Source organism: Coturnix japonica, chromosome 8 (genome assembly GCF_054131305.1).
Source record: "Coturnix japonica strain WE chromosome 8, WE-NBRP24, whole genome shotgun sequence".
Lineage (NCBI taxonomy): Eukaryota > Metazoa > Chordata > Aves > Galliformes > Phasianidae > Coturnix > Coturnix japonica.
Genome location: NC_140670.1, coordinates 2,065,076 through 2,088,773, shown reverse-complemented (window position 1 = coordinate 2,088,773; position 23,698 = coordinate 2,065,076). Strand labels below are relative to the sequence as shown.

General features: G+C 39.3%; 1 protein-coding gene across 11 annotated transcripts in view; it reads left to right on the top strand.

Moving 5' to 3' along the window:
- NRG3 (neuregulin 3) overlaps positions 1-23,698 on the top strand; it is a 366,191-nt gene that overhangs the window by 260,925 nt on the left and 81,568 nt on the right. For all 11 annotated transcript variants that reach the window (XR_014948838.1, XR_014948840.1, XR_014948839.1 and 8 more), the window contains one exon: positions 1,877-1,950. Coding sequence is in view for 5 of the 11 variants with exons in the window: in XM_085554946.1 (XP_085411072.1) it covers positions 1,877-1,950 (74 nt within the window). In the remaining 6 variants the exon portion in view is untranslated. The remainder of the gene's footprint in view (positions 1-1,876; positions 1,951-23,698) is intronic.

Genomic DNA, 23,698 nt, shown 5'->3' with positions numbered 1-23,698 from the left:
TGACTACTGGAGAGTAAGAAAGGGGCTAATGCTGCTGGTATGAGGGTACTGATAGCATGGTTCTGCATTGCCCTGCCTGGTAGTGTGCGCTACGCTTAATGTGTGTTAAATTCAGCTCCTGCAGGTGTTACTGTTCTGTGACTGCTGCATTGGGCTAGGTGACTCTCTAATGACTTTGCAAACCAGCCATTTTGCTGCAAGTGAGAATAGCGGAGTAAGTGGGACTGGTGCAGATCTCTGTTAAAATGTTAACAGAAAATGCTAGCACAAAAAAAAGTATATTGCCACCCTTGAGTGCTGTTCTTAAGCTTAGAAATGAGATCTACCAAATCTCCAAAAGAACGTAAACATAAGTATCTGTTTGATGCGAGGCAGTGCCAGGTATTGGATGCACAAAAGTGCTTCTCAGCTGTGTCTGAGTTTATGATGACCTCTTCATTATTTTTTTTCTGCCTAATGGGCATTTTTTAGTTGAATATATTGCATAAGAAAAATAGAATTTAAAATAAAAAGACGAATACTAAATATTTTCAGAATGTTTTTTATCCTTGACTGGTAAATTGTGACCACTGCCTTGGGATCTGAATTCATTTTTTTCCAGACTGTTTTACAGATAGATGATTTCCAATGAGAAACCCATCTCCAAAGTACCAGTGGGAAGAAAGCAGAAAAGCGTTTCCCTTTTTCAGGGAAAAAGGCAAAAACCAAGATATGAAATAACATCAATATTTTTAAATCTTCCTCTTACTTTAGGTTTTTGGGTCTGATGAGAATTCTTAAGTTTTCTATAATTATTCACAAATATTCTTTCTAATCCCTGCATCAATTATGGTAAGATGCACTTCTCACATCTCAATTTATTAACTTAAGAGCATGGTAAAAGGCGACTTTCTGAGTAAGTCCAAGTTAAAATAGAGTGAAGGGACAGATAACTTTGGTTCCCGACATTATCACAGAATTGAATTTACAGTTGTCAGTCCTAATGAAGATGCTGGTTCTGATTTGAGCATATTGTTTGGATGATGCTCAGGAACTTGGTGAGATATGGAATCCCTGTTGCTATCGTTTATAATTAAGCTGTCCATCACTTTTTTCTTTGTGTAGCTGCTTAGTGAATAAATAATTAAAGGCCTGATTGCAGTATGCTTGGTAGAAACAAAAAGGATTGTTCAAAGAACAACCCAAATGCATTAAATGGAGTGGGGTTTTTTGTTGGTTTTTTTTTGTTTGTTTGTTTTTTAAGTAAGAATTTGAGATAAATAACGGTATTAGAATTTTGGTCAAAGCAAATCCATATTTATTAAGATAGTGGGGTATTCTGGTTTATACGATTTGAAATCTAGTTCCTTGGATATCTAAAAAAGTTCACTTAGGTGCAATGCCTGACATTGTCTATCAAGACTAAGCATGTTATCTTTTAAATACAGTCAGAATTAGCCTTAAAATGAATTGCTGGATAAGTGTTCCCTGCTTATTTGAACATCCAGTGATGAACGAATTGTAAATCTCACGGTTTTGTGCAGTACAGAAACTTTATAAAGCTTTGCTTTTTCTAATGAGTTATCTACAAATGTCTGTTGGAGCGAGGATGATGCTTTAGTTGTTAAACTGATGTTTAATATTTGAAAGAAGAGTTGCACTTAACTGACATTTCTTTTGATAACCAGAAATAATTGAGGGGAAATCCTTAAAAGTACTAATTATTTTGTGTGGTCCCTGTCTGTTTTGGTAAGAAACTTGTTTCTGTAAGAATTCAGCTGTGAATCTGCACATCCCGCACAGCATTGACAGGGAAATAATTCAGTTGATTTTCTGCCTTGAAATTAACCTTTTACTATCGCATGCGTATGTTTGTCATTTATCCCCTTTTTCTCAGGTGCAAAGAGGGCTACCAAGGAGTCCGCTGTGACCAATTTTTGCCGAAAACCGACTCAATCTTGTCAGATCCAAGTACGTCAAATGTTTTTCTTACATTTTTATTCTGCTTTTGGAGGCTGTTCTTGCCATGCGAGATGACCCTTTGCCTATTCTCAAAAGCATGTACTGTGGACTGCTACAGTTGTTGTGTGTAGGGAATTGTACTGCATTTGTTGATGAAAACAAAAGTTTGCATATTCCATCCTCTGTGCTAATAAAGCATGTTACACTATGGCAGAACAGGCCATTAGGAGACTTGATTCCTTATGATTAGGATTGGTGCTATCCCTGTTGGAAGCCAGAATATTCATGGTTCTCCACTTTCAACTTGAGAACAAGTAAAACTATGTGATCTAAAAGTAGATGATCTTAGGTTGCCGAGTGGTCCCTTCAAATATAAGAAGTGCTTGTTGTCCGCAACCGCAGAGATTTTATAATGTCTATGGAAATATGCATTATCTTCTCTATTATTTATTACTATTCCTTCAGTTTACACAAAACCATATTTTTAATTACGAGTGACCTTGCTCTATGTTTACAGAGTAAAGATGTGCTGCTTAATGTGGATCAGAACTTTCTATCACACCTGTCAGTATGTGCTAGAATACAGGTGTGTATGTTCTGCTCCTCTGTGCCACCATGTAAATTCTATTGATGATTAAAAATACTCAAAAAAAAAAAATATATATATATATTAGCCAAGATTAAATTATTGGAAAAAAATCAATTTTCTAATTAAAACCGTTCATATTAAGCTTTTAAGCCAAGTGACGTGTCGCAAAGGGTCATATCCAATGTGTCTTTTTTATTCTTATATCTAGAAACTGTAATGTTTTTAAGTCTAATGTTTTTGGGGTATGCTTTGAAATGTCATTTGGATTGTTTTGTTTGTGCCTTTTGAAGAACACTGCTTGTTCTTCTAAGTCTTTTTTGTGTTTTCTCTTTATTTTTTTGTCCTTTTCAGTGTGAAAGCCTGCTGCCAAAGATACCTGTTGCTTTGTACTTACTGTGTGTTGTATAGCTCCCATTATGGTTTGCTTTGTATCTGGTTTAGCTTTTCCTATTGCTTGACCTTTAACTGTAAAGTGCGGAGTCTATATCTCTGCCAAGTCTTGTGTGGATGAGTAAACATAGCTGTTGTATATACTCCAGGAAAATGGTAGTTTGCATCCCAAAAGTCAGGAAAGGCGGCTGAACTAGTGAAAGGACTTAGTGGTACCTACTGGATTGTTGTTAACAATGGACTCTGGTGGTATCCTCTCATGGGCAGAGGTTATAGTATTTCACTAAAACTTATATATGTGAAACATAAAGCCCAGAAAAAGACCCCTGTATTAAGATGCATCTAACAAGACCAGAAGCCCTGCAGGGTTGGCATGCTGCTAATAGTGTTTTTGTTGTTTATTTGCAGCGTCGTTCTAGCTGCACCAATTTGTTTGTCTTAACATGGGAGATACTCCAGTTGATCTATGACTATTTCCATTAAATTGTATAATTGTTCAGCTACCTGTTTCTGCCCAGTATTAAGCTAAAATTCTGATGAAACAACCCTTTTTTAATTGTTTTTTTTTAAGGCTCATATTTAGAATTATATTATTAAGGTTCTGTAAGAACAGGAGACCTTGAATTCATGTTGCCGTAGGTTTGGATGTTCCAATGGACCAGTAAGTGCCCTTTGGCCAAAATAAATGAAGAAGGTAAATATGAACTATGTATTTTTTCAGGTCAGTTTTGAAATCTGACTAGTATTTAATCCTCATCTGCATCCCAAAGAGGAAAAATTGCTGCTCAGCCCCATTTCTCTGTTCAAGTATAGTGTTGGTGTGTATGCACATCTGTACTTGTTCCATGCATGACTCTTCTGAAAGGCAGATATTATTAAATTTCCATTGCAGCCAGACAGTGATAACATCAGTATTTTGTTCAAGACTTAAATCGGTGAAGTATTTATCTCTCTTCTAGTGAGAAGAAATGAATGCCACGTTGAAAGTTAGTATTTGGTATCAGTAATATTTACTGTTGGTGTAATCTGAAGATTGTAAAATGTATTTGATGCTGTTTTGACAGTCAAGTGCAACGTGATCATCTCCAAAGGCTCTGGTGTTGATTTGCAAAAATTTAGTTGTGCCGTTGAATGCCTGTTGAGATTACAAAGATTTCTGCTGAAGGATGCTAAAAGGCCTGTTTAGATGGGGCTTCAAACACAAGGCTCAGTTCCAAAAGGTTGAACATGTAAATGAGCGCTCTGATGTTGGGACGGCATGCAGCTGTCAGTCTAGTTTTATAGGCAAGTCTAGCTCATGGATTTAGTGGCAACTACCTAGAGTTTTTTGAAGTAAATAGGTTCTAAACTCCTGAGGTAGATGATATATTAAGATTGTATGGATGAAACATTGAAGCAACATGTTTTTCATTTTTCCTTGCCTTTGAATAGTGCAAGTTAAGTTTTTGGAACACTCATTTCTCACTAAATGGGAAGCATATCTGAGCCACACTCAGAGAAGAATGTACATTTCAAATTTATCATTATTATCTATATTTATATGCTCAATAGTGTCTTTTTATAATAGCCCTCTAAGACAAACCAGTCTTGTACTGAATGGCTTCTGTCTGAAGTTGCACAGTGGTAAATAATGTGATGTGGCTCTGCAGTGCTTTTCGTTCAATACGAGGACAAACCCAGCTTCTTACCTCACTTTATGGCTATCTTTGGCAGATGTTCACTGTACATCTCAGATAAGGTTCAATTTATATAATAGTTTATATGGATCGTTGCATGCTGTACCATGTGCATTTTGCCTAGTTAACGTGAACAGCTGCTGTATTTAAGGTGCTATTGTTGGGAAACCTCTTGAAACCACTGGTGGTGTTTCAGAGTTCACGAAGCAACTTCAGTCACTCAAAGAGGTGTATGAACCTTCTTGCAGTCATATCTACCACCTGCAACCTATTTTCAGGTCACAGTTGGAATCAAATTGATAAGAAATAAGATGTAAGGTTGCAAAGGCAGCAATGCCAAAATGCAGTGGGCCTTCAGTCATGGAAGCCATCACAGATGCTACAGGTTTGCTCTTACACTTCATTTTATTTCTCTACTATTAACTATTTTTTTCTGAATGTAAGTGAAAGAGCAAAATATAATTGAATTTACATATAAAAACAAAATAACTCAAGTTGGTTAATCTTGGAACATGTGAGAAACCTTCTTAAAGCATGGGAGCAGCAAGGAGCCTATTCAAATGGATAATGTCACCAAAAAGGTGACAAGGCTGCCCGTTGAACGACAGTGCAACTCATGCTCAGAGTCACCATCAAGAGGATGGAAACCATCAGTCTTTGTAACACAGGGCAGTACAGCTCTGTCAAGTATTGTTCACTCTTCCCCTCCCTCATGTATGGAGGAAGAGTTAACATGAGATAGCGCTCGCGTGCTGAAATGAAAGAGTGAGAGTATATTTGAAACACTGCTTCAGCTTTCTCCATTTGAGCTAACTTTTCTACAACTATGTTTCATGGCAATGGTAAAGCAGTTAGGTGTTCAACCTTATAGATAAAGCTTTTATTTAACTTGATGTACAAGTCATTTTTCAGGCATGTGTAATCCTGTGTGTATCTGTAGGACTGGAAACTTCTGTGCAGCTTAAATTGTACAGATGTACTCACGCACTATCCTTTATAGTGTTCTGGAGTAGACCTGTCTGTCTTGAAGGGTAAGTTATAAATAGGCTGCAGATATTCCACTTCATCAACTTTTACATGGAGGCTGAGCATAACCTCTACAGCTTTAGCTTTTCTGTGTATCTGTTCTAAAGCGTAGCAGAAAGCAGACAAGAAAGCAGTTTGTCACATAGGCGTTATTTGGCAATGGATGTTTTTTCCACCAAATTCTGTTGAACTCAATCCTCAAAGATTTTACGCCTAACAGTTTTGAAAGCTACTTTGCCATGCGTATTTCGGTTTTATAAAGTGCAGGATTAATTTTGTATGAGACACAATAACATTTCGGATTTCCCATTTGACCTTAAAAACATAATTGAGGAGGTATCCCATCCAGTGTTTTTTTCAAAACAAATGCATTGTTTTCTAGAAATAGGGAAGTAGAACTTAAAGGTTATTAAGCCATGCTTCTGCTACTGCAGACAACCTCATCATATAATTCCTTTTGCAGTTTGATAAGATGGCATTTTTTAACCACTTAAAGCCAGTGTGAGTGAGCCACTAGAAGCACTTTTTGTACAATCCCTTCTCTGAGGATTTCAGATTCCAGACAAAATTTGTTCACGGCAGAATTTGTCCATTATGTTTTTCATTAAAACGTGCACCCTCTTTCTATACTGATAATTTTTTTTCCCCTCAGTTTCCACCACCAGGGTCAGGTTACACTTTGGGTCTGTCAGTCTGGATTTTCAAATGACAGAAGGCTTGTTCCCATAGGCTTAGCTGGGCCTGTAGTCATATTATACTCCAACCTGTGCTGGCATGGCGCAAATAATCATGGTTGTTTTTTTAATGTCATCAAAGACAAACCTGTAAGCTGTCTGGAATCTGCAGATATTTGTTTTTAGATTACTTCCCTTTGTGGCAAAGGATCAAAAACCCTCTCCTGTAAAACACTGTGTCTATAAATAATTAAAATAATAAATATATTCTCTAGATAGTTAGAAATGAAAGCCTTTTTCCCTAGGAATATCTTCATGGCTTAAAGACACTGAACGCTCCTCACTCTGCTCCTCCCAAGTCCTAGTGACTTTTCTGTTTTTTCTTGATACAAATGCAGTTTTTCTGCCTAACCTGGTTTTGAACACCTGGATCATGTCTAAATGGGAACTTTTAGAGCTTACACGTGTGCCTATGGTTTCAGCAGTGTGCCAGCCCACTGCCCTGGGTCATCCCATTTGAGAGGCTGTGAGAGCAAACACAGCATTAGGAGGAGGATCCTTCCTAGAAGCAGTAGTGTTTATGTTCATCTTGAAGCTGTGCATTTCAGTCTGAGTTTAGGTGTCTTTTTCCCCTCCAGTTTTGTATTTCTAAGATCATAGGATAATTTAGTTTGAAAGAGAAGTCTGGAGTTCTTAGCAGAACTCAGGAGGCTCAGCCTCCTGCTTTGAGCAGAGCTAGCTTTGTAGTTTCTGCTAAACTACTGCACTGGACACAGTGAAAGCTGTCTTCAAAGGGACTGTTACTAAATAGAGGACATTTGCAAAGTATTATAGAATTTCTTTATGTTTTCAAGTTGCTTGGATAAAGTAAGTGCAATTTCTGAGTCTCTTACTTAAAGGTGGATTTTTTTTTAGAACCTGAATAATTAGTCAATTTGACTTAACCTTCCTGAGTTTGTCAACATTCTTCTCAAGTGTTTTTCTTCCATTTTTGATTTCTGGAATACATGAGAGGAAATAAGATTGTGGCCTTTGAAACAATTTGAAGGTATGTAGTAGCAGTAAGGAGTGGAAGACAATCTGAGGAAGATATGAGGACTGCCTTGCCAGAGGTGGTTTTCTAAATACTGTGGAGGGCAAGTCCTTCTAAAACAGCTTTATTGTTCAGCAAGTTTAACCTTAGAGGTTTTTGTTTGTTTGTTTGTTTTTTGAAATATGTATCTATACTTGAGTTCTGCCTTAGCTTTGTCTCAAAATAATAACTTAAAAAATTAAAGTGGAGATTTTTAAGGCCATCTGCAGTACTTACTCTAGAAGAATTGTCATCTGTTTATTAAGAGTGCTTTGTGAATAAAAGTGAAAATGAAAATCATATGGAACAAGCAGCTACAGGCCAACTTTTCTTTGTAATAATGGTAGTTTCATGCACTTAGACCAATCAAAATGAAAAGTGACGTCAACTGCATGTTCACTATAAAAATTGATATATTACTTAAGCTTTTTCCAAGACAAATAACCAAAAGGTGATATTTTATTGCCTTGTAAAATCAGTTTATAAGACATTCGTGGCAGCAGTGTTTGGATGAACTCCATGGCAGTGAAAGGTTTGATTAACATCTTTTATTGCCCATCAAGTGAGTAAGACATTACTTTTAACAATGGTTTCTTTTTAAAATTAAATAGAAACAGAACTCCACCAATTTAAATACATTGCAAATTGTTTGAATAGTATTGATGCATTTAAAAACTGAAAGGAAGGAATTACTGTTATAGAAATAACAATAAAGGGGAAGAGAGACTTGACTCACTTGAAGTTTTAATGAATTTCTCTGTAGACAAGTAGAGATGCATTATACTGTAATGCTGGGGCTGGGGAACATGAAACCAGAAGACTGAAATGCTTAGAATACAGATGCAAGATTGACTCAGCGTTAGTAAAATAATTTGACGTTAATTGATGGAAGCACAAAGATGATCTTTGTCAGAGCACATCAAAAGGTTTAAGCCCAAAAGAGATTAATCACAAGTTTGCTGCGAGCACAGAATGTCTGTTCAAAATCATAATCAGATATGAGAATATCATTTTTATATTATTTCAAAACCCAAATTAAAATGCATAACAAACAGCTGGAATTAATATTTGGTTCTACAGATGCATAAACAGTGGTTTGCAGGATGTGCAGCAGGGATGTTTTTTAGTAATTTTACTATAGCAACCACAGAATAGGTTTTAAAAATCTGCTTTTGTTGCTCTTCCCCTGTATGTCTTGTCTGAAATGATTCAAGGGATTTAAATATGCTTTCAGTTTATTAATTTAGTTTTAGAAGAGTTGTCAGCCGTTGCTAAATTCGTAGCTTTGTTTAGTAACGTTAAAATAAGAAATCACTCAGATTTATTTGGAAAAATAGAAAAAATGTCTGAATTTGACTAGAATTGTTTTATCTTTGAAGGAACATCAGGTCTTCATTCTCTCCACGTCTGTCTTCTTGGAAGGCAAGAACGTATTAGCATCTGATTACTCTAAATTAATTTCAAAAACTTCATTTTAAAGTAGTCATAGTTAAACTATGACTTTTTTTGGCATGCCTTTTGCACCAGAGGTGTTCTGTTCTTAGGCTTGTGAAGACTGTGTGTTGGTACAAATCTGTGGTGGTATCAGGTAGATGAAATATAATTTACAGCAAGGAAAAGACCTCAATTCTTTTCCTACTGGTGATACTTTACCAGTAGTAATTTCCTACTACTACTTGAAAAAACTACCTCTATGTGAAATGATAATAATGAAATCAAAAGCTTCTATTATTTGATCTCTGTGTAAATACCAAAGAATAGGAAAAAAAAAAAAAAAAGAAAAAAAAAAGAAAAAAAAAAAAGAGTTTACAAGGAGTTTTAATGAGTGTGTTTTCCTGTATGGTGCAGATTATAGAAATCAAGAAGGAAATTACAGACGCCCCAGTACAGGAACTTAAAGGCTGCCTTTCCCAAGCTACCATTCATCTGTGATATTTGGAACTTGCATCTAGTTTAAGAATTTCTAGGTCTTTGCGTAGCGCTTTTCACATGAGTATTTTAAGGAAATTTACCATGTGATGGCAGCAACGGTAGATTATAGCGCGTTATACAACAGTCCCAGCAGATGGCTGTGAATAGAGGTTACACTCTTACATAAAGGACAGAGCTGTGAATTGTGCTCTCCCACTGGCTTTGCCTGTTCCTCTGTGAGTGCTGGGTTCATCTTGGTGCATGTAGGAGAGGCGGCGCAGCACATTCACTAAACAAGCACCTTCTGAAGTGACGAGACTCCTCAACTTCTCCTGCCTGCTGTTCTTACAAACATGTTATGCTTGCCTAAATCAGCTCCTGGCTGTCCCATGCCTGAAGAACCGTAAGTATATATATAGCATGAAGAATGTGTTCTGGGATGTTCTGGAGCCATCTTATTTAGCCCATTGCTCTGCGTGGCTAGTTTTTCTGAATTTCATGCTCTTCATACCAACCAGACCTTCCTTTCAGTGTCAATCTCTGTCCATCTCAAACAGATCTCTTTGATTTTTGCCTGTATGGGCAGGGCCATCAGTAATTCAGCTTGTCAGATGACATTTACAGGCCTTGTAAGACAAAAATTCTGAAGCGCAACTGCCATAGCTCTTTATGCTCAGGGAGAGAAGTATGAACAAAGCTGGTTCGTTTTGAGATGGCATACAAAATTATTGCTTAAAATGTGTCAGTGATTTAAACAAAAAACATTCATTTCCTCAGGTTTCCTTTTTGTAAATTAGCTACATGATTGTCCAAGTAGTGTTTTGCCATTTAACTTAATTTCATTTATTTAGTCACACTTCAGATGTTCAGTTCTTCAGCTTTGATTGAGATGGTATAGATTGCATGAAGATGTCCCCTTACAGAAGATAGTAAGAGCACATGGAGAACAGAGAGGTATTTATCTCATTGGCAACTACTCATATAGCCTTTGAATACTACCATTTGTATAAAACCTAACATTGAATGGAGTGTTTTGACTTACCCTGTTAGTGGTTCTATGTTAAATGGATTCTAGGAAGGAAAGCAACAGTTAGTTTGCAGCTAAGTCACAAATTTGTGAGATGGTTGATACACTGACCTGGTTACTGGTTTAGCATAGCTGTAAGTAGTAAGTATCAGAAAGATGAGGTCTGCCCTGATTCTTACAGGCTGAACTGTCCAACACATGCTTATCACCTCAAGATTAAAAGTATTTAGGGGCTCATATGTGAGAACTTAAGCATCTTGAAGCATTTGGGTTGAGTTTCCTGATAAACTTCCCAAGGCAAAACATATCTTTTAAGAGTCTCCATGCTCCTAACAGAACTTCACTATTTGCATTGCATCTGTACTCCGCTGTGAAGGTGTTCATTAAGGCAATTATTGTTTTTATGTTAGTCTTTGCACTTCACTTGAAGCTTCTATCAGCATTCAGACAGCTTATTTGAACAATCTCAACTCATTAAAGAAAACATGGAGTAAGTGTGTCATGCAATATTAATGCAGTATGTGCTCTGCATTGCTGTGAATACTTGATGCTTTGGGGGCAGAGTGTATGTATGTCTCTTTCCAGGATGACAGAAATCTTGCTGAAAACATTAGGGGGTCAACATTATTATGAGTTTGATTACCTCATTTGGGTAGTTATCTTTCTGTTATGAAGAAAGATACTTCCGAGCTTCATGAAGGCATTTTCAGGCTCATTTTCTGAGGCCTTCCATAGCAATCATTTTCAACAACAAAGGACAGACAACAGCTGTTCTGGGTACAGTTTTACTGCGCAAAACCAGAAGTTGATGAAGTTATTTTTCTGCTGATCAGGAAGATCAAGAAGGTAAAAATCTCAATCTTGCTAAAAGTGCTAAATGTTTTATTAATTAATCCTTTGAGGTTCCATCATCTTACTCTGACTTCCACGTCTGACTGCTCTTATGCTATAATTTTTTTTTTTTTCTGTTGACCATTGAGTGCTGGAAGTTGTCAGCCATGAATATGTGTTCCTGCAGTCATTTTCTTTGGTGATAATCTCAATCATGAAACAATTTCTTGAAGATAAGAAGAGGATAAGTATTGTGCTGGAGGGAAGCAAAGAGCAGATTAGAAAAGGCAGCTCTCAGTGGACTGCTTGGACAGGAGGACTTGTTGACCATTGTTCCTGTTTCTCTCTCCTTCCATTTCTGACTCTGATTTTGGCATCTCAATTTGGTTACCGTCATTAAAAAATAAATAAATAAATAAATAAACAGTGAATCCTGTTGTTTAAGAAGCATGTTCTCTCTTCCTTGTCCTACGTGTTTTAGCTTTTAACTACATAGTTTCCTCATTCTTACTCTATCCTATTACTTTTTGTTATGACTTAACTTCTTTATATCCTTCCCTATTTAAGGGGCTTTTTCCCTTCAGCCTCTGAATTACATTTGTTACTGACTCTTTGCTCTTTAGTCATCTCTGCCCTTATTCATCATTTGCCCTGTGCTTGTGCTGCGTTTCCTCCCACATGGCTCCTGCCAGTGGCCTGCTCTCCCCTCTGAGAGACTAAAGTTTGGCTTTCCCTGTTTGCTCCATCCCTATCTTTGAGGTGAATGTCAAGCTCACAGAATGCTTCTCATCTGCAGTCTGCTTCATCTCATCTTGGCTTCCCTTTCTTCCTGGTATGCCCTTTTTACTTTTGCCATGTAGTGGAATTTAAAATATATAATTTCCAGCTTCACATCCAAAATGTTCTCTCTGCATGTTTACATTGAGCATATGCCCATATTCCATTTTCTTATTTAAGGAGCTGACTCCAGTTATCTCTAAAGACACAGAAAGAGGTTAATACCTGACTCTTACTGGGAGAAAATATCCACTGCGTGGGTAGTTTGTGAAAGGCAATGTCTAAATTTAACCCGCCTTTTTTGTTGGTGGTGGTAGTTTTTCTTTCTGCTTGGTTGCATTTGCAGAACTGAAGCTTCTTCTGTGCCTCAAAAGTACTTTTACAGGGAAAGGCTTTTTCAAGCTCAGGGGGAAATTGTACTGGTTTCATTCAGAAAATGGGGGTCCCAAGTTAGGAGAGAATGGCGTATTTACCAGTGACAGGCAAAACACAGGTTCAAGTCCTTGCTCTGTATGACCTGATTTTTCCACTCTTCCAGATGAATGCCTAAATCACACCACAGAGTTCTGAGTGGGTCAGTGTCTTGTCATCTTTTCTTTTCTGGAAGAAAAAGATTAAGCTTTTTCTATGGTTTCTCAACTGTTTCTAGTGATGAGCTGTTAAGCCTAAAATCTATGACATGTTAAAACACATGTTTTTATAGAACCATCCTACTCCAGAGGTGGCACAAGATGATTTTTCCTTAATGGCATTGTAAAAGGTGCTAGAGTTTATAAAATGCCTGATACTGACCTAGGTCTCGAACCTGCCAAAAGCATACTAATGCTGTTTGCTTCTCACTGCAAAGATAATGAAACAAAGTTGAATCATCTGAATGAATTGTGTTGAAAAAAAATTATTTGCTTTATCTCAGAAAATTTGCAATTTCCAAGCTAGATTATCTTCCAAATTTTATTCCCTTGACTTAATACATCCTTCTAAAAAGAAAAATGAAACAGCTACATACCAACGCAATATTATTGTTGTCAGATAATCATTTATTTTCTAGCCATTGGAACCCAAGCCAGATAAGCCATTTAAGTCTGGTATGATAGTATGGAGAATCTTAAGACATGAGGTGGTTTGATCACCTTTTTAAGGCAAAGTTGATCAGCAGTTGTGTGGTGTTGGTTTTTTTTGTTTGTTTGTTTTCTTTTTTCTTTTTGTGGTCAGAATATGCTATTCAGCATTATCTAGAATTTTGCATATTGCAGATCCAAGTGTCTTATTCCATAGTAATCTTGTAAATGTTTCTGGAAGACTTAAAAACAGATGGCAGGTTAAATTACATTTTTTTGTTCAGGTTGAGTCTACTTAGGAGGTTTCTGCAATTTATGGTGTAGTCTTACTGTGCAATTAGTTGTTCTCTGATAACTGCCTGGTGTGATGAACTACAGCCAGGTCCCCATGGTTGCATTGAGGCAGGCCTCCTACCATTCCTTTCTAATGTGAAACTTGGTTGGTCTGGCAAATAAAAATGGTCTTGAAGCTTAGTGATGGAAGTAATTATCTGCAGCTGCTCTCAGCCTTGGGTTTTACATGGGTTGAGGCTGGCTGGCTGAATGGGCTTGGTAAAGTGAGTCTGGGACCAAGCTTCTACACTCTGTGTATCTGATGCTGTTCTGATCTGTACACAATGTGCTTAGACTGACGATGTATGGGAAATTAGTAATCACAGACTGAACCTCTGATTAATCTGAGGCAAGTGTCAGGTCAGCTGTGGGAGCACAGGTGAGAGTAATTTAGCTGCGCTCCCAGAAGTGGTGGAGCTTGACTCCACCTCCTCTAGACCTCATTTAAGGGCTGACCACCACTAAGGCAGCATCTCTCTTGGAGATTGCTCCCTGGGGGAGATTGCCTCAGCATTTCCCAGTGAAGGCATCCATATTGGTGAGTTTTTCCTTATAAATAACCTTTTGAGAATCTGTTATCATCTTTGTATCATTCCACCTTCCAGATAGATCACTGTGTTCTTGTTCTTCTTCTGAAGTAGGGTAGATTTAAGCTGTTAAAATAGGAGCATTTGGCAGAGGCTGACCTTAATAAGTTACTTTAAAAGTACTTGTACTCAGAGTGTGGGTTTTAATTCTTCCATACAGGAAAAAATAAAACCCATTGACATTCACTGACACATGCTCTGTGTTTATGGAGCCCAAACAGTAAAGGTGAGCACAGTGAAGCAGTGGGTGTTGCATTTCAGCAGTGGTGAAAGCAGTGCTGAAGACAAGCCAGTTTCCACTCAGCCATGCAAATATGTACAACTGCTATATGCATGCTTTAGTTCATCCCTGACAAAAGTATGTGGCCAGTGGGGGTGACAATGTAGAGCAAAGTGTTTTGTATCTGTAAAGTGGTTTTATTAAGTAGTTCTATTGCGTCCCTTGTATGTATTGTATTTTCCTTGGGAATAAGTGGGAAGCATTACTTGCAGAATGAAGAAAGTAAGAACTTGCTACTGATCAAATATGTGAAGTCATTCCTGTTATCAAAGGAGCGTAAAAATGGGATAAGTCTAATATAAAGTGAAGTCTATCTGTCTATCTGTAATATAGCTTATAGTAAGATGCAGCAGTGTAAACTGAGTTCTGTGTGGCCACAGATGTAAGCTGTAAGTAAATGCTGTAGCCCATGTCAGCTCTACTGGTATGTCCCGTTGGACCTTGATTGCTCAGTTTATTCTCTGTTTAAACAAGGAAATAAATGTTTATTGAATAGACAGCAGGGGCAGTATGACAGACAGCAAGCTAGTAAATGAGCAATGACAGATATTCTCTGAAAAATTGTTTTTGGTTGTTTTTTTTTTTTTGACATGGTACATTTACATTGAAGGTAAATAACATTAGCGGATCAGGCCTAGTATCAATCTCATCAGTTTCTTATTGCGTGTAGCTATGAAATTTACAGACATCAGTAACCCAGGTTGGATGCCTGTGGAGCTGAGCTTAGAAGGACTTCTGTATTCTGTATTCAGGATGTATCCCTTAAAGACAAAAGGGAATGCTCCATAGAAGAAAAAAAAGAAAAAAAGAAAAAAAAAAAAGAAAAAAAACATTAGCTGACAACATGTATTACAACACTGTGCAAGTAGAATAACTTCCAGCCCTTGAACTCTGCGTATAAGCCAATATTTGCTATTGAATTTAGTTTAATAGAAAACTGTTTTGATGCTGTTTACTAATAAAAGTAATAGGATTCATGGCATATTCACAACAAATGATAGCAGCCATTTATTTAAGTGACAGTGTTACCGTGTGGATTTCTAAGCAGAAGGACAAGTTGGGCCCAGTTGAGATGTTAAGAACTCTGATGTTTTTTGAACTACCAGCAACTGCAATTGTTGCAAATGTAGGAGTGACTCTGCTTGGGGGTTTCAGGAGCTTGTGGAGATTGTGGAAGTGCATTTTGGTTTGATCTTGTTCTGTAAACTCTCCTATGAAGATACATTTGGAGAAGTCCTTTCTCCAGGACTTCTAGATTGCTGAACCCTGCAGTCTTGTTTTCTAGAAGGTGTTGGGAAAGCTGCATAGGTTCTTCATGGTTTTCAGTACCACCCCACAGTTGTCTGACTTGGAATCCCTGTAACTTTCCTCTGTGTTTAATGGTTTAGATGTAATCTCCCACTTCAGAGGTTAATTAGTATGTGGTAAAATAGTTTAAAAAATAATTGTTTAAATGTGACATGTAGAGGCTCTCTTGACTAAAACTGAGGGATCAGACTGAGGCAGACTCAAAGTTACAGCTGCTTTGTCTAGCTGATTCATGCTAGGGAGAAATTACTCAATATCAAGTGAAGCAGATGTGCACCAGGAGCACGAACATGGACCCTTCCAGATGGGGAGAAACCTCAAGTCCAGAGATGTGTAGCCCAGCTGGCCGCATCATGACCTTGACTGCAAAATTTAGCATGTAAAATGTTAATATTGTTGTGAGGTTTTATTTATTTATTTATTTTTCCTTTTCACCTCTTAACAGTTGTCATGAGAGGAAACAAAGAAAAAAGGGGAAAGAAAAAAGAGGAAAATTACTACACTGCTAGAGGTAGAACTTGCTTCAATTTTAATTTAAGATACACTTATGATGCTTAAGGTATATCTCAATTCCGAATTGAATAACACAATAACAACAACCTGCTTCTTGGGTTATTACTGCTCAGTAATGTACTTCTGAAATTAAAGGGTTTTTGTTTTTTTCCTAAAACTTGGCAGGTTCTTAATAGCTGGCTACTCTCATTATTGTGTAGCACTTGGTGTCCTGATATTTCTGTGCCACCCTCCCCAGGGTTGTCAAGATTTATAAAATCACTTTCTTTGTACGAGATCCATAAGTTCTTCAAATGAAACCGTGATCAAGGTCAGGCAGTGTGGAATGAGATTTAAGCCCACAGTTCTAGTGAGTGGCTGGTCTTTGGTTGTTTTTTTTTGTTTTTTGTTTTTTTTTAAATATACTGTAGAATCCTTTGTTGTAGAAGCTGAGAGACTTGCTGAAATTAATTCCTAATGAGTTTTTGCATATCCAGAATAAGAAAGCTAGAAAGAATGCTGCATCTTATGACTTCCTAATTGAGTTTGCCCTGTAAGAGAGCATTATTTAAGCTTCAGCATGAGAATTAGTAGAATGTTAAGTGGTTTGAAGGTATGGGAAGAGGTTTGATCTTCTCTTATTTTCAGTTCTGGGTCAAGTGGTTCAGACCAGCAGGGCTACAGAGCCTTTTCCATCTTGATCTTTCAGACACAAATGCTCCTCATAGCATCTAGTATAAAAATACTGACTTGAGGAAAAATGATGTAATAGGCACAGCTCATGCTTACCCTGTGCCTTGCTTTGGATAACACTGTTTTTCATCAGCTGTTGAGTTGCCTGTAAGGGCTGCGATCCTTACCATTGCTTCATTAGAAATACTCCCAGGATTCTATAGTTGGATTAGTCTATATATCATCTGCACATTTTTTCACTGGAGCAATTTGTGTGTTTTACATCTTAGCATAAATGGATCAGCTTTGGGGAGGAAATCAAATTTGGATAATTTGAGATCTTTTGCTTAAAATCTTAATGCTGAAAACCATTTGAAGTTGATTGGCAAGAGAGAATTTGAATAAGATTGTAATGAGTGGTAGGAAGCGCACAGAAAATTTATGGTACGTGTCTTCTGTGCCATCTGCTATGGGCTTTAGCTGCTTCTTCATAGTTAGTTTCTCATTACAATACAGTGCTATCCTTAAACCAAACTTTGGGAAGAAAAATTTGAAAATAATTTATGCTAGAATATCCTCCAGTGCCTACAGATATTAAGCTGACAAGTAGTTTGGTGAGCAGGATGGCAGATGGTGTGTGTCTAAGTGGAAGAAAGAGCAGCAGCAAAGGAAATAATATTGCCAAGAGTGATAGTGAAGTTCAGAATGCAGTAAAACATACCTAGGCGTTACCTAAGAGACTGCTCAGGAGCAGGGAAGTAGGAAAAGTAAGAGATAGACAGTCATCATGAATTCCTGCTATAAGTATCTCTCTTTTTATTCTTTATGCAAGTACCCTTACAGGATTATAATATACGGAGTAGGTGTAGATAAATATTTGAGCAGGAGAAGCTTGACTCATAAAAGATAAAAACAAATGAAGAGGAATACCAAGTAAGTACTAAATTTTAAACTGAGTTTTGTGTGAATTAATTGTTGAAGAGAGCACAGGGTAGGTGTGGAAGGGCAGGAGGGGAGAGGATGGGAAGCCACTCTCAAAGCAATGGATGTGAGCAGGATAGCATTCAGGTCTGGCTCCTGGGTCAGGCTTGCAAAACTCTGTTTCTATGAGAGAGTTCTCTGAGCATCCTTAATTGCTGGCCACAGGAAGATGGAAGATAAAGGAAAATTAGATGCATCCGCTTTGATCAACATGGGATGTGAGCATTGTTCCCTATGTTTTGACTGTAGGGTGCCTAAGCAACTGTCTGCTTGTCTGTGGTGCCCATTTTGTTCTAAATGCTGTTTTCCTCAAGAATCGTTTGTAAGAGGCTTTTGATATGAGTTTACAAAGATGAATGCAGACCAGAGTTCTTCTCTAGGCCATTACTTTTTACTTCAGTGGTTTTGATTGATAAGGACTGAAAAAGAGTAGCATAAAGTTGTCAGCTTTAAATGGGAAATGGTGTGGTTCTTTCTGTGCTCTCTTGTTCACAAGAAAAGGCATGTATGGAATTTTTGTTGTTGTCATTTGTACAGATTAGTATTTACAACAGAGAAAGATGCAAGAAAACTCATTGCCATAATAAGTGATGTGACTGGGGAAAAAAGCAGCCTGTACTCAGAACAAGAATTGATGTGTAGATAAGATGCAGATATTTTGTGAGCAAAGCGGGATGCCTGCAGAACCTGACGTTGTTGCGATATTGTTCCTCTAACGTGAAATAATTGATAAGGTTGCTTTTTTTTTATTGGTAGCAATGCAGAGGGATGGCTGTTCTCTTCTGCTTTAATAGATTCATTGGCTTAAGTAAATTCAATAGTATCCTTTGGTCAGAGAGAAAAGTAATGTGTTATCCGTGTCAGTCCAAGACTGTGAAACACATTAAGTATTTATTGAAGAAGCAGGCTGACTGGAGAATTTTGTTTTACACTCATCTGTAAGCTTGTATCAGTTGTCCAGCAGTTAGATTGACTGATGCAGATTCTGTTTGGTGTACATCCAAGTGTACTTGTTTATTTTGTGCTCCCGTTACTGTACATAAATCTCTCAAGCCTTAGGTGCTGGGAGCTACACCCTGATCTGAATTAAATATAAGGAAAATGCATCTGCTGTGAAAGAGTGCAAAATCTCTTACACAAAAGGCAGCCAGTGCATTCAATACTATTTAGGATCCCATGTATCTCCAATCATATTTGGAAATAATACTTAGGCTCTGTGAAAATGAACTCCTTAGTGGCCTTGAAATACCTAAGTAAGTGGATGGCTGAATAAAACTCTGATAGTTACTGTTAGGGTCTGGGTGTTTTCTTCTTCTGTACTGTGAATTGTATTTGTACTGCATTCTTTGGTTTGGCTAATTTGGTAGCTGGCCAGGGTGCCTGAGAACAGATATTGGACTGCACAGTTTATTGTGGATTGGAAGGTAACTGATCAGTGAGATGGCAGCTATTCATGTCTAATTCCCTTTGCTGCACTTGATTGTCAAAAGGAGAGAAGCTGTTACTGGGTGTCCTTAGATGTATACAGGGCTGTGAAGAAACAGCTGACCTCAACAACTGTATGGAAGTGATGTAAAATCTGTCCCTAAATTTATTGTGTACCTTGTGACTATTCTTGAGTGCAGTTCTTACAGACGTGATGCAGTGAGGATCTCCACAACCCTTTTTATGAGGCATGTGGAAAGGCAAGTAATGAGAATTTTTATGCAAAGTCACTGTAGATGTTAAATTGTTACCCAGATGGTTGGGTGTTGAGTGCTGAATTATAAGATGCTGTACCAAAGGGTTTTATTAAGTTCTAATTTGCTCATGACAGATCTTTTTATTTGATATGGGGATGTGTGACACCACAGTATTATTTTTGCAGCATGCTGTGTACTGTGCTGGTCATGTGTTTCCATGAGAAAATACCCAAGCAGATTCTAAATCAATTAGGTCAGATTCAGGAAGCAGTTTAGCTGTTGCTGCATGGAACTTTTTTTTTTTTTTTTTTTTTAGATCAGAATTACCTGGGTTGGAAGGGACGTCAAGGATCATGTAGTTCCAACCCTCCTGCCTAGCAGGGCCACCAAACATACGCCTTTACTAGATCAGGTTGCCCAGGGCCCCGTCCAACCTGGTCTTGAACACCTCCAAGGACGGGGCATCCACAACCTCCCTGGGCAGCCTGTTCCAGGACCTAACCACTCTTCTAGTAAAGAACTTTCCCCTAACATCCAACCTAAATCTTCCCTCTTTTAACTTAAAACCATTTCCCCTAGTCCTGCTATTATCACCCCTTTCGAAGAGTTTACTCCCCTCCTGGGAGTAAGTTCCCTTCAGGTACTGAAAGGCTGCAATGAGGTCACCCCGCAACCTTCTCCAGGCTGAACGAACCCAACTCCCTCAGCCTGTCCTCATAGGGGAGGTGCTCCAGCCCCCTGATCATCTTTGTGGCCCTCCTCTGGACCCTTTCCAAAATCTCCTTACCTTTTTTGTACTGAGGGCTCCACACCTGGACACAGTACTCCAGATGGGGCCTCACAAGAGCCGAGTAGAGAGGGACAATCACCTCCCTATCCCTGCTGACCACCCCTCTCCTGATGGAGCCCAGGATCCCATTTGCTTTCCAGGCTGCCAGAGCGCACTGCTGGCTCATGTTAAGTTTCTCGTCTATCAGGACCCCTAGGTCTTTTTCAGCCGAGCTGCTCTCAAGGACAACTCCTCCCAGCCTGTACAGGTGCCTGGGGTTCTTCCGGCCCAAGTGCAAAACCTTGCACTTTGCCGTGTTGAACCTCATTAGGTTCACCCGAGCCCAGCTTTGCAGCCTGTCAAGGTCCCTCTGAATGGCATCTGTTCCCTCCACCGTATTGACTGCACCACTCAGCTTGGTGTCATCAGCAAACTTGCTGAAGGTGCACTCCATTCCCTCATCGATGTCATTAATAAAGATGTTAAAGAGCACCAGTCCCAAGACAGACCCTTGAGGGACGCCGCTCGTTACCGGCCTCCACCTGGACATAGAGCCATTGACCACCACCCTCTGTCTGCGGCCTTTCAACCAATTGCTTATCCATCTAGTTGTCCACCCATCAAATCCACTTCCCTCCAATTTGGAGATGAGGATGTGATGGGGGACCATGTCAAAGGCCTTGCTCAGGTCCAGGTAAATGACATCGGTCGCCTTCCCTTCATCCACCAACGCCGTCACTCCATCATAGAAGGCCACAAGATTAGTTAAGCATGACCTTCCCCTGGTGAAGCCATGCTGGCTGTCTTGGATCGCATGCTCGTTCTTTATGTGATCAAGCATGTTGTCCAGGAGGATCTGTTCCATAATCTTCCCAGGCACGGAGGTGAGACTTACCGGCCTGTAGTTACCTGGGTCCTCCCTGTTCTCCTTCTTGTAAATGGGAGTGACGTGACCCTTCCTCCAATCATCCGGGACCTCACCTGACAGCCATGACTTCTCAAATATGGTGGAGAGCGGCTCAGCAACCACCTCAGCCAGCTCCTTCAGGACCCTGGGATGCACGCCATCTGGCCCCATAGGCTTATACTCATTCAGTCTAAGGAGGCACTCTCGGACTTGCTCTACCCTTACAGTAGGGAGGGATTTACCTCCTTGGTCCCCACATAGAGGTATGGGGGTGCAAGACTTAGGGACGTGAAAAAGACTAGAATCCAGGCCACCAGTGAAGACCGAGGTGAAGAACTCATTCAGCACCTCAGCTTTCTCTTCATCTGTTGAAGCCATTTCTCCTTTTAAATTTACCAAAGTAGCTACTCCCATTTTGGCCTGTCTCTTCTGGCCAATGTACCTGTAGAAGGTTTTCTTATTGTTTTTCACGTCCCTCGCCAAGTTCAGTTCTGCCTGTGCCTTGGCTTTCCTGATCCCACGTCTGCAAGTTCGGACAGCATCCCTGTATTCTTCCCGGGTGACACAGCCTTGTTTCCAGAGCTTGTACACCCCTTTCTTCACCCTCAGTTCTATTAGCAGGTCCTTGCTGAGCCATGCCGGTTTTCTACCTCTCCTGCCCACTTTCTTAATCAGGGGAATGGAGACCTCTTGTGCTGCCAGGAGGGCATCCTTGAAGAGCAGCCAGCTCTCCTCAACGTCCTTATCTTTGAGGGCAGCGTGCCAGGGGATCTTGGCCAGCATTCCACTGAGTAGCTTGAAGTCTGCTCTTCTGAAGTTCAGCATCCTGGTCCTGCTCTTTGCCAGGCCCACATCGCTTGAGATCACAAACTCAACCAGGGCATGATCGCTGGAGCCCAGGCAGCCTCCAACCTTGACGCCTTTGATGATCTCCTCAGCATTGGTGAAACTTGGCGAAAGCCTGCTTGCTTAAGTAGTGATCTTGCCCACCCCTCTCCCTAAAGAAGAAAATTTTGTCCATCCTTAATGCAGTAACTCTCATGGGCCCCTTCTTCAATACCAGTTGTGTTTTAGTCGCAGCCCAGTTTTCTCCCATCTGTTCCTACTGCATTGGTCTTATCTGTTTTGAGTGCATGACAAATCTAATGCCAAAAGCACAAAGTTCAAGGTCTAGAAGGATCTCTTGGGTCTTCAGAATATTTTCAAAATTGTATGAAGAATAGATACATAGCATAATAAAGCTGAAGAACTTGCATCACCATAATATTGCTTCAGGAAAAGAACTGGATTGCTGTCTTTAACAAACTTATCTAATTAGTGCCTTGAACTTCCCTAATGAGAAGAATATTCATCCCTTATTGCTACCAAGGACAAGGATAAGGCTGAGGTACTCAATGCCTTTTTTGCTTATTTACAATACGATCAGTTTTCCTCGGGGACCTCAGGTCCTTGAGCCAGAATAAAGCAATGGGGAGCAATATAAACATCATGCAATTCAGGAGGATAGCGCGACCTGCTACTCCAACTGAACTATGACAAGTCTATGGGGCCAGATGGAATCCACCAGAGAGTACTGAGGAATCTAGTGGAAGTGCTCACCAAGCCACTTTCCATCATTTACCAGCAGTCCTGGTCTGCTGGAAAGGCTCCAGGTTACTGGAGGCTTGCCAGCATGACTCACACTTGAAGGGGGAATCCAGGGAGCTGCAGGCTTGTCAGCTTGACTGTAGTATTGGTGAAGATTATGGGGCAGATCATCTAAAGTGCAATCACGCAGAGTGTGTGGGACAGACAGATAATCTGGCCTAGTCAGCAGTCATTAATGGAGGGAAGGTCCATCAACTTGATCTCCTTCAATGATTGAGTGACCCACCTGGTGGATGAGGAAAAGACTCTTGCAGTTGACCTAGACTTTAGCAAAGTAATGGTGAGTCTGTGCCTCAAATACTGTGTTCTGTTTTGGGTGTCTCACTACAGGAGAGACATTGAGGTCCTGGGGTGTGTACAGAGCAAGAAAGCTGTGAAGGGTCTAGGGCACAGGTCTTGTGAGTCTCAGCTGAGGTAGTGGCTTGTTGTGCCAGGTGAGGAACATGAGGAAGAAGTTATCATGAAGAGCAGTGATGCACTGGAACAGGGTGCTCTGGGCAGTAGTGGAGTCACTGTCCCTGGAAGTTCAAGAGACGTGTAGACATGGACCTGAGGTACATGGTTTAGTGGGCATGGTGGTGATGGTTGGGCTAGATAATCTTAGAGGTCTGTTCTGACCCTAATGATTGATTGTATGATTCATGTGCTTAATGTGCTTTCCTCTGGTATGGGCAGAGTCTTTGGTCTAATTGATCTTGGTTTCCTTTTAGTGAAGAATGCAGTCCTAACCTGTAGGTTTGTCTTTTCTTATGTAACATTAGTTTAAGCTATAATAGAATACTGTTTAAAATTGTTAGATTAAATAAAGTCACCATACTTTATAGCTATGCTCAGATGGGCAAAATATCTCCTATTTCTAAATATCTGTGTCTCAGTTGATAAATTCCCTTAATCCAATTTGAACAACTGTGGAAAATTATTATTTTTTTCTAATATGTGCTTTATGCTTGCAAATGCTCTTGAAAAATCACCGAGAGCTCTGTGGAAGTTGCCATTGTAATAATTGTAAACAATTGTGTAAAATTATGCTGTCATGCTGTCTATTCCAATTAAACTCATAACATTTTG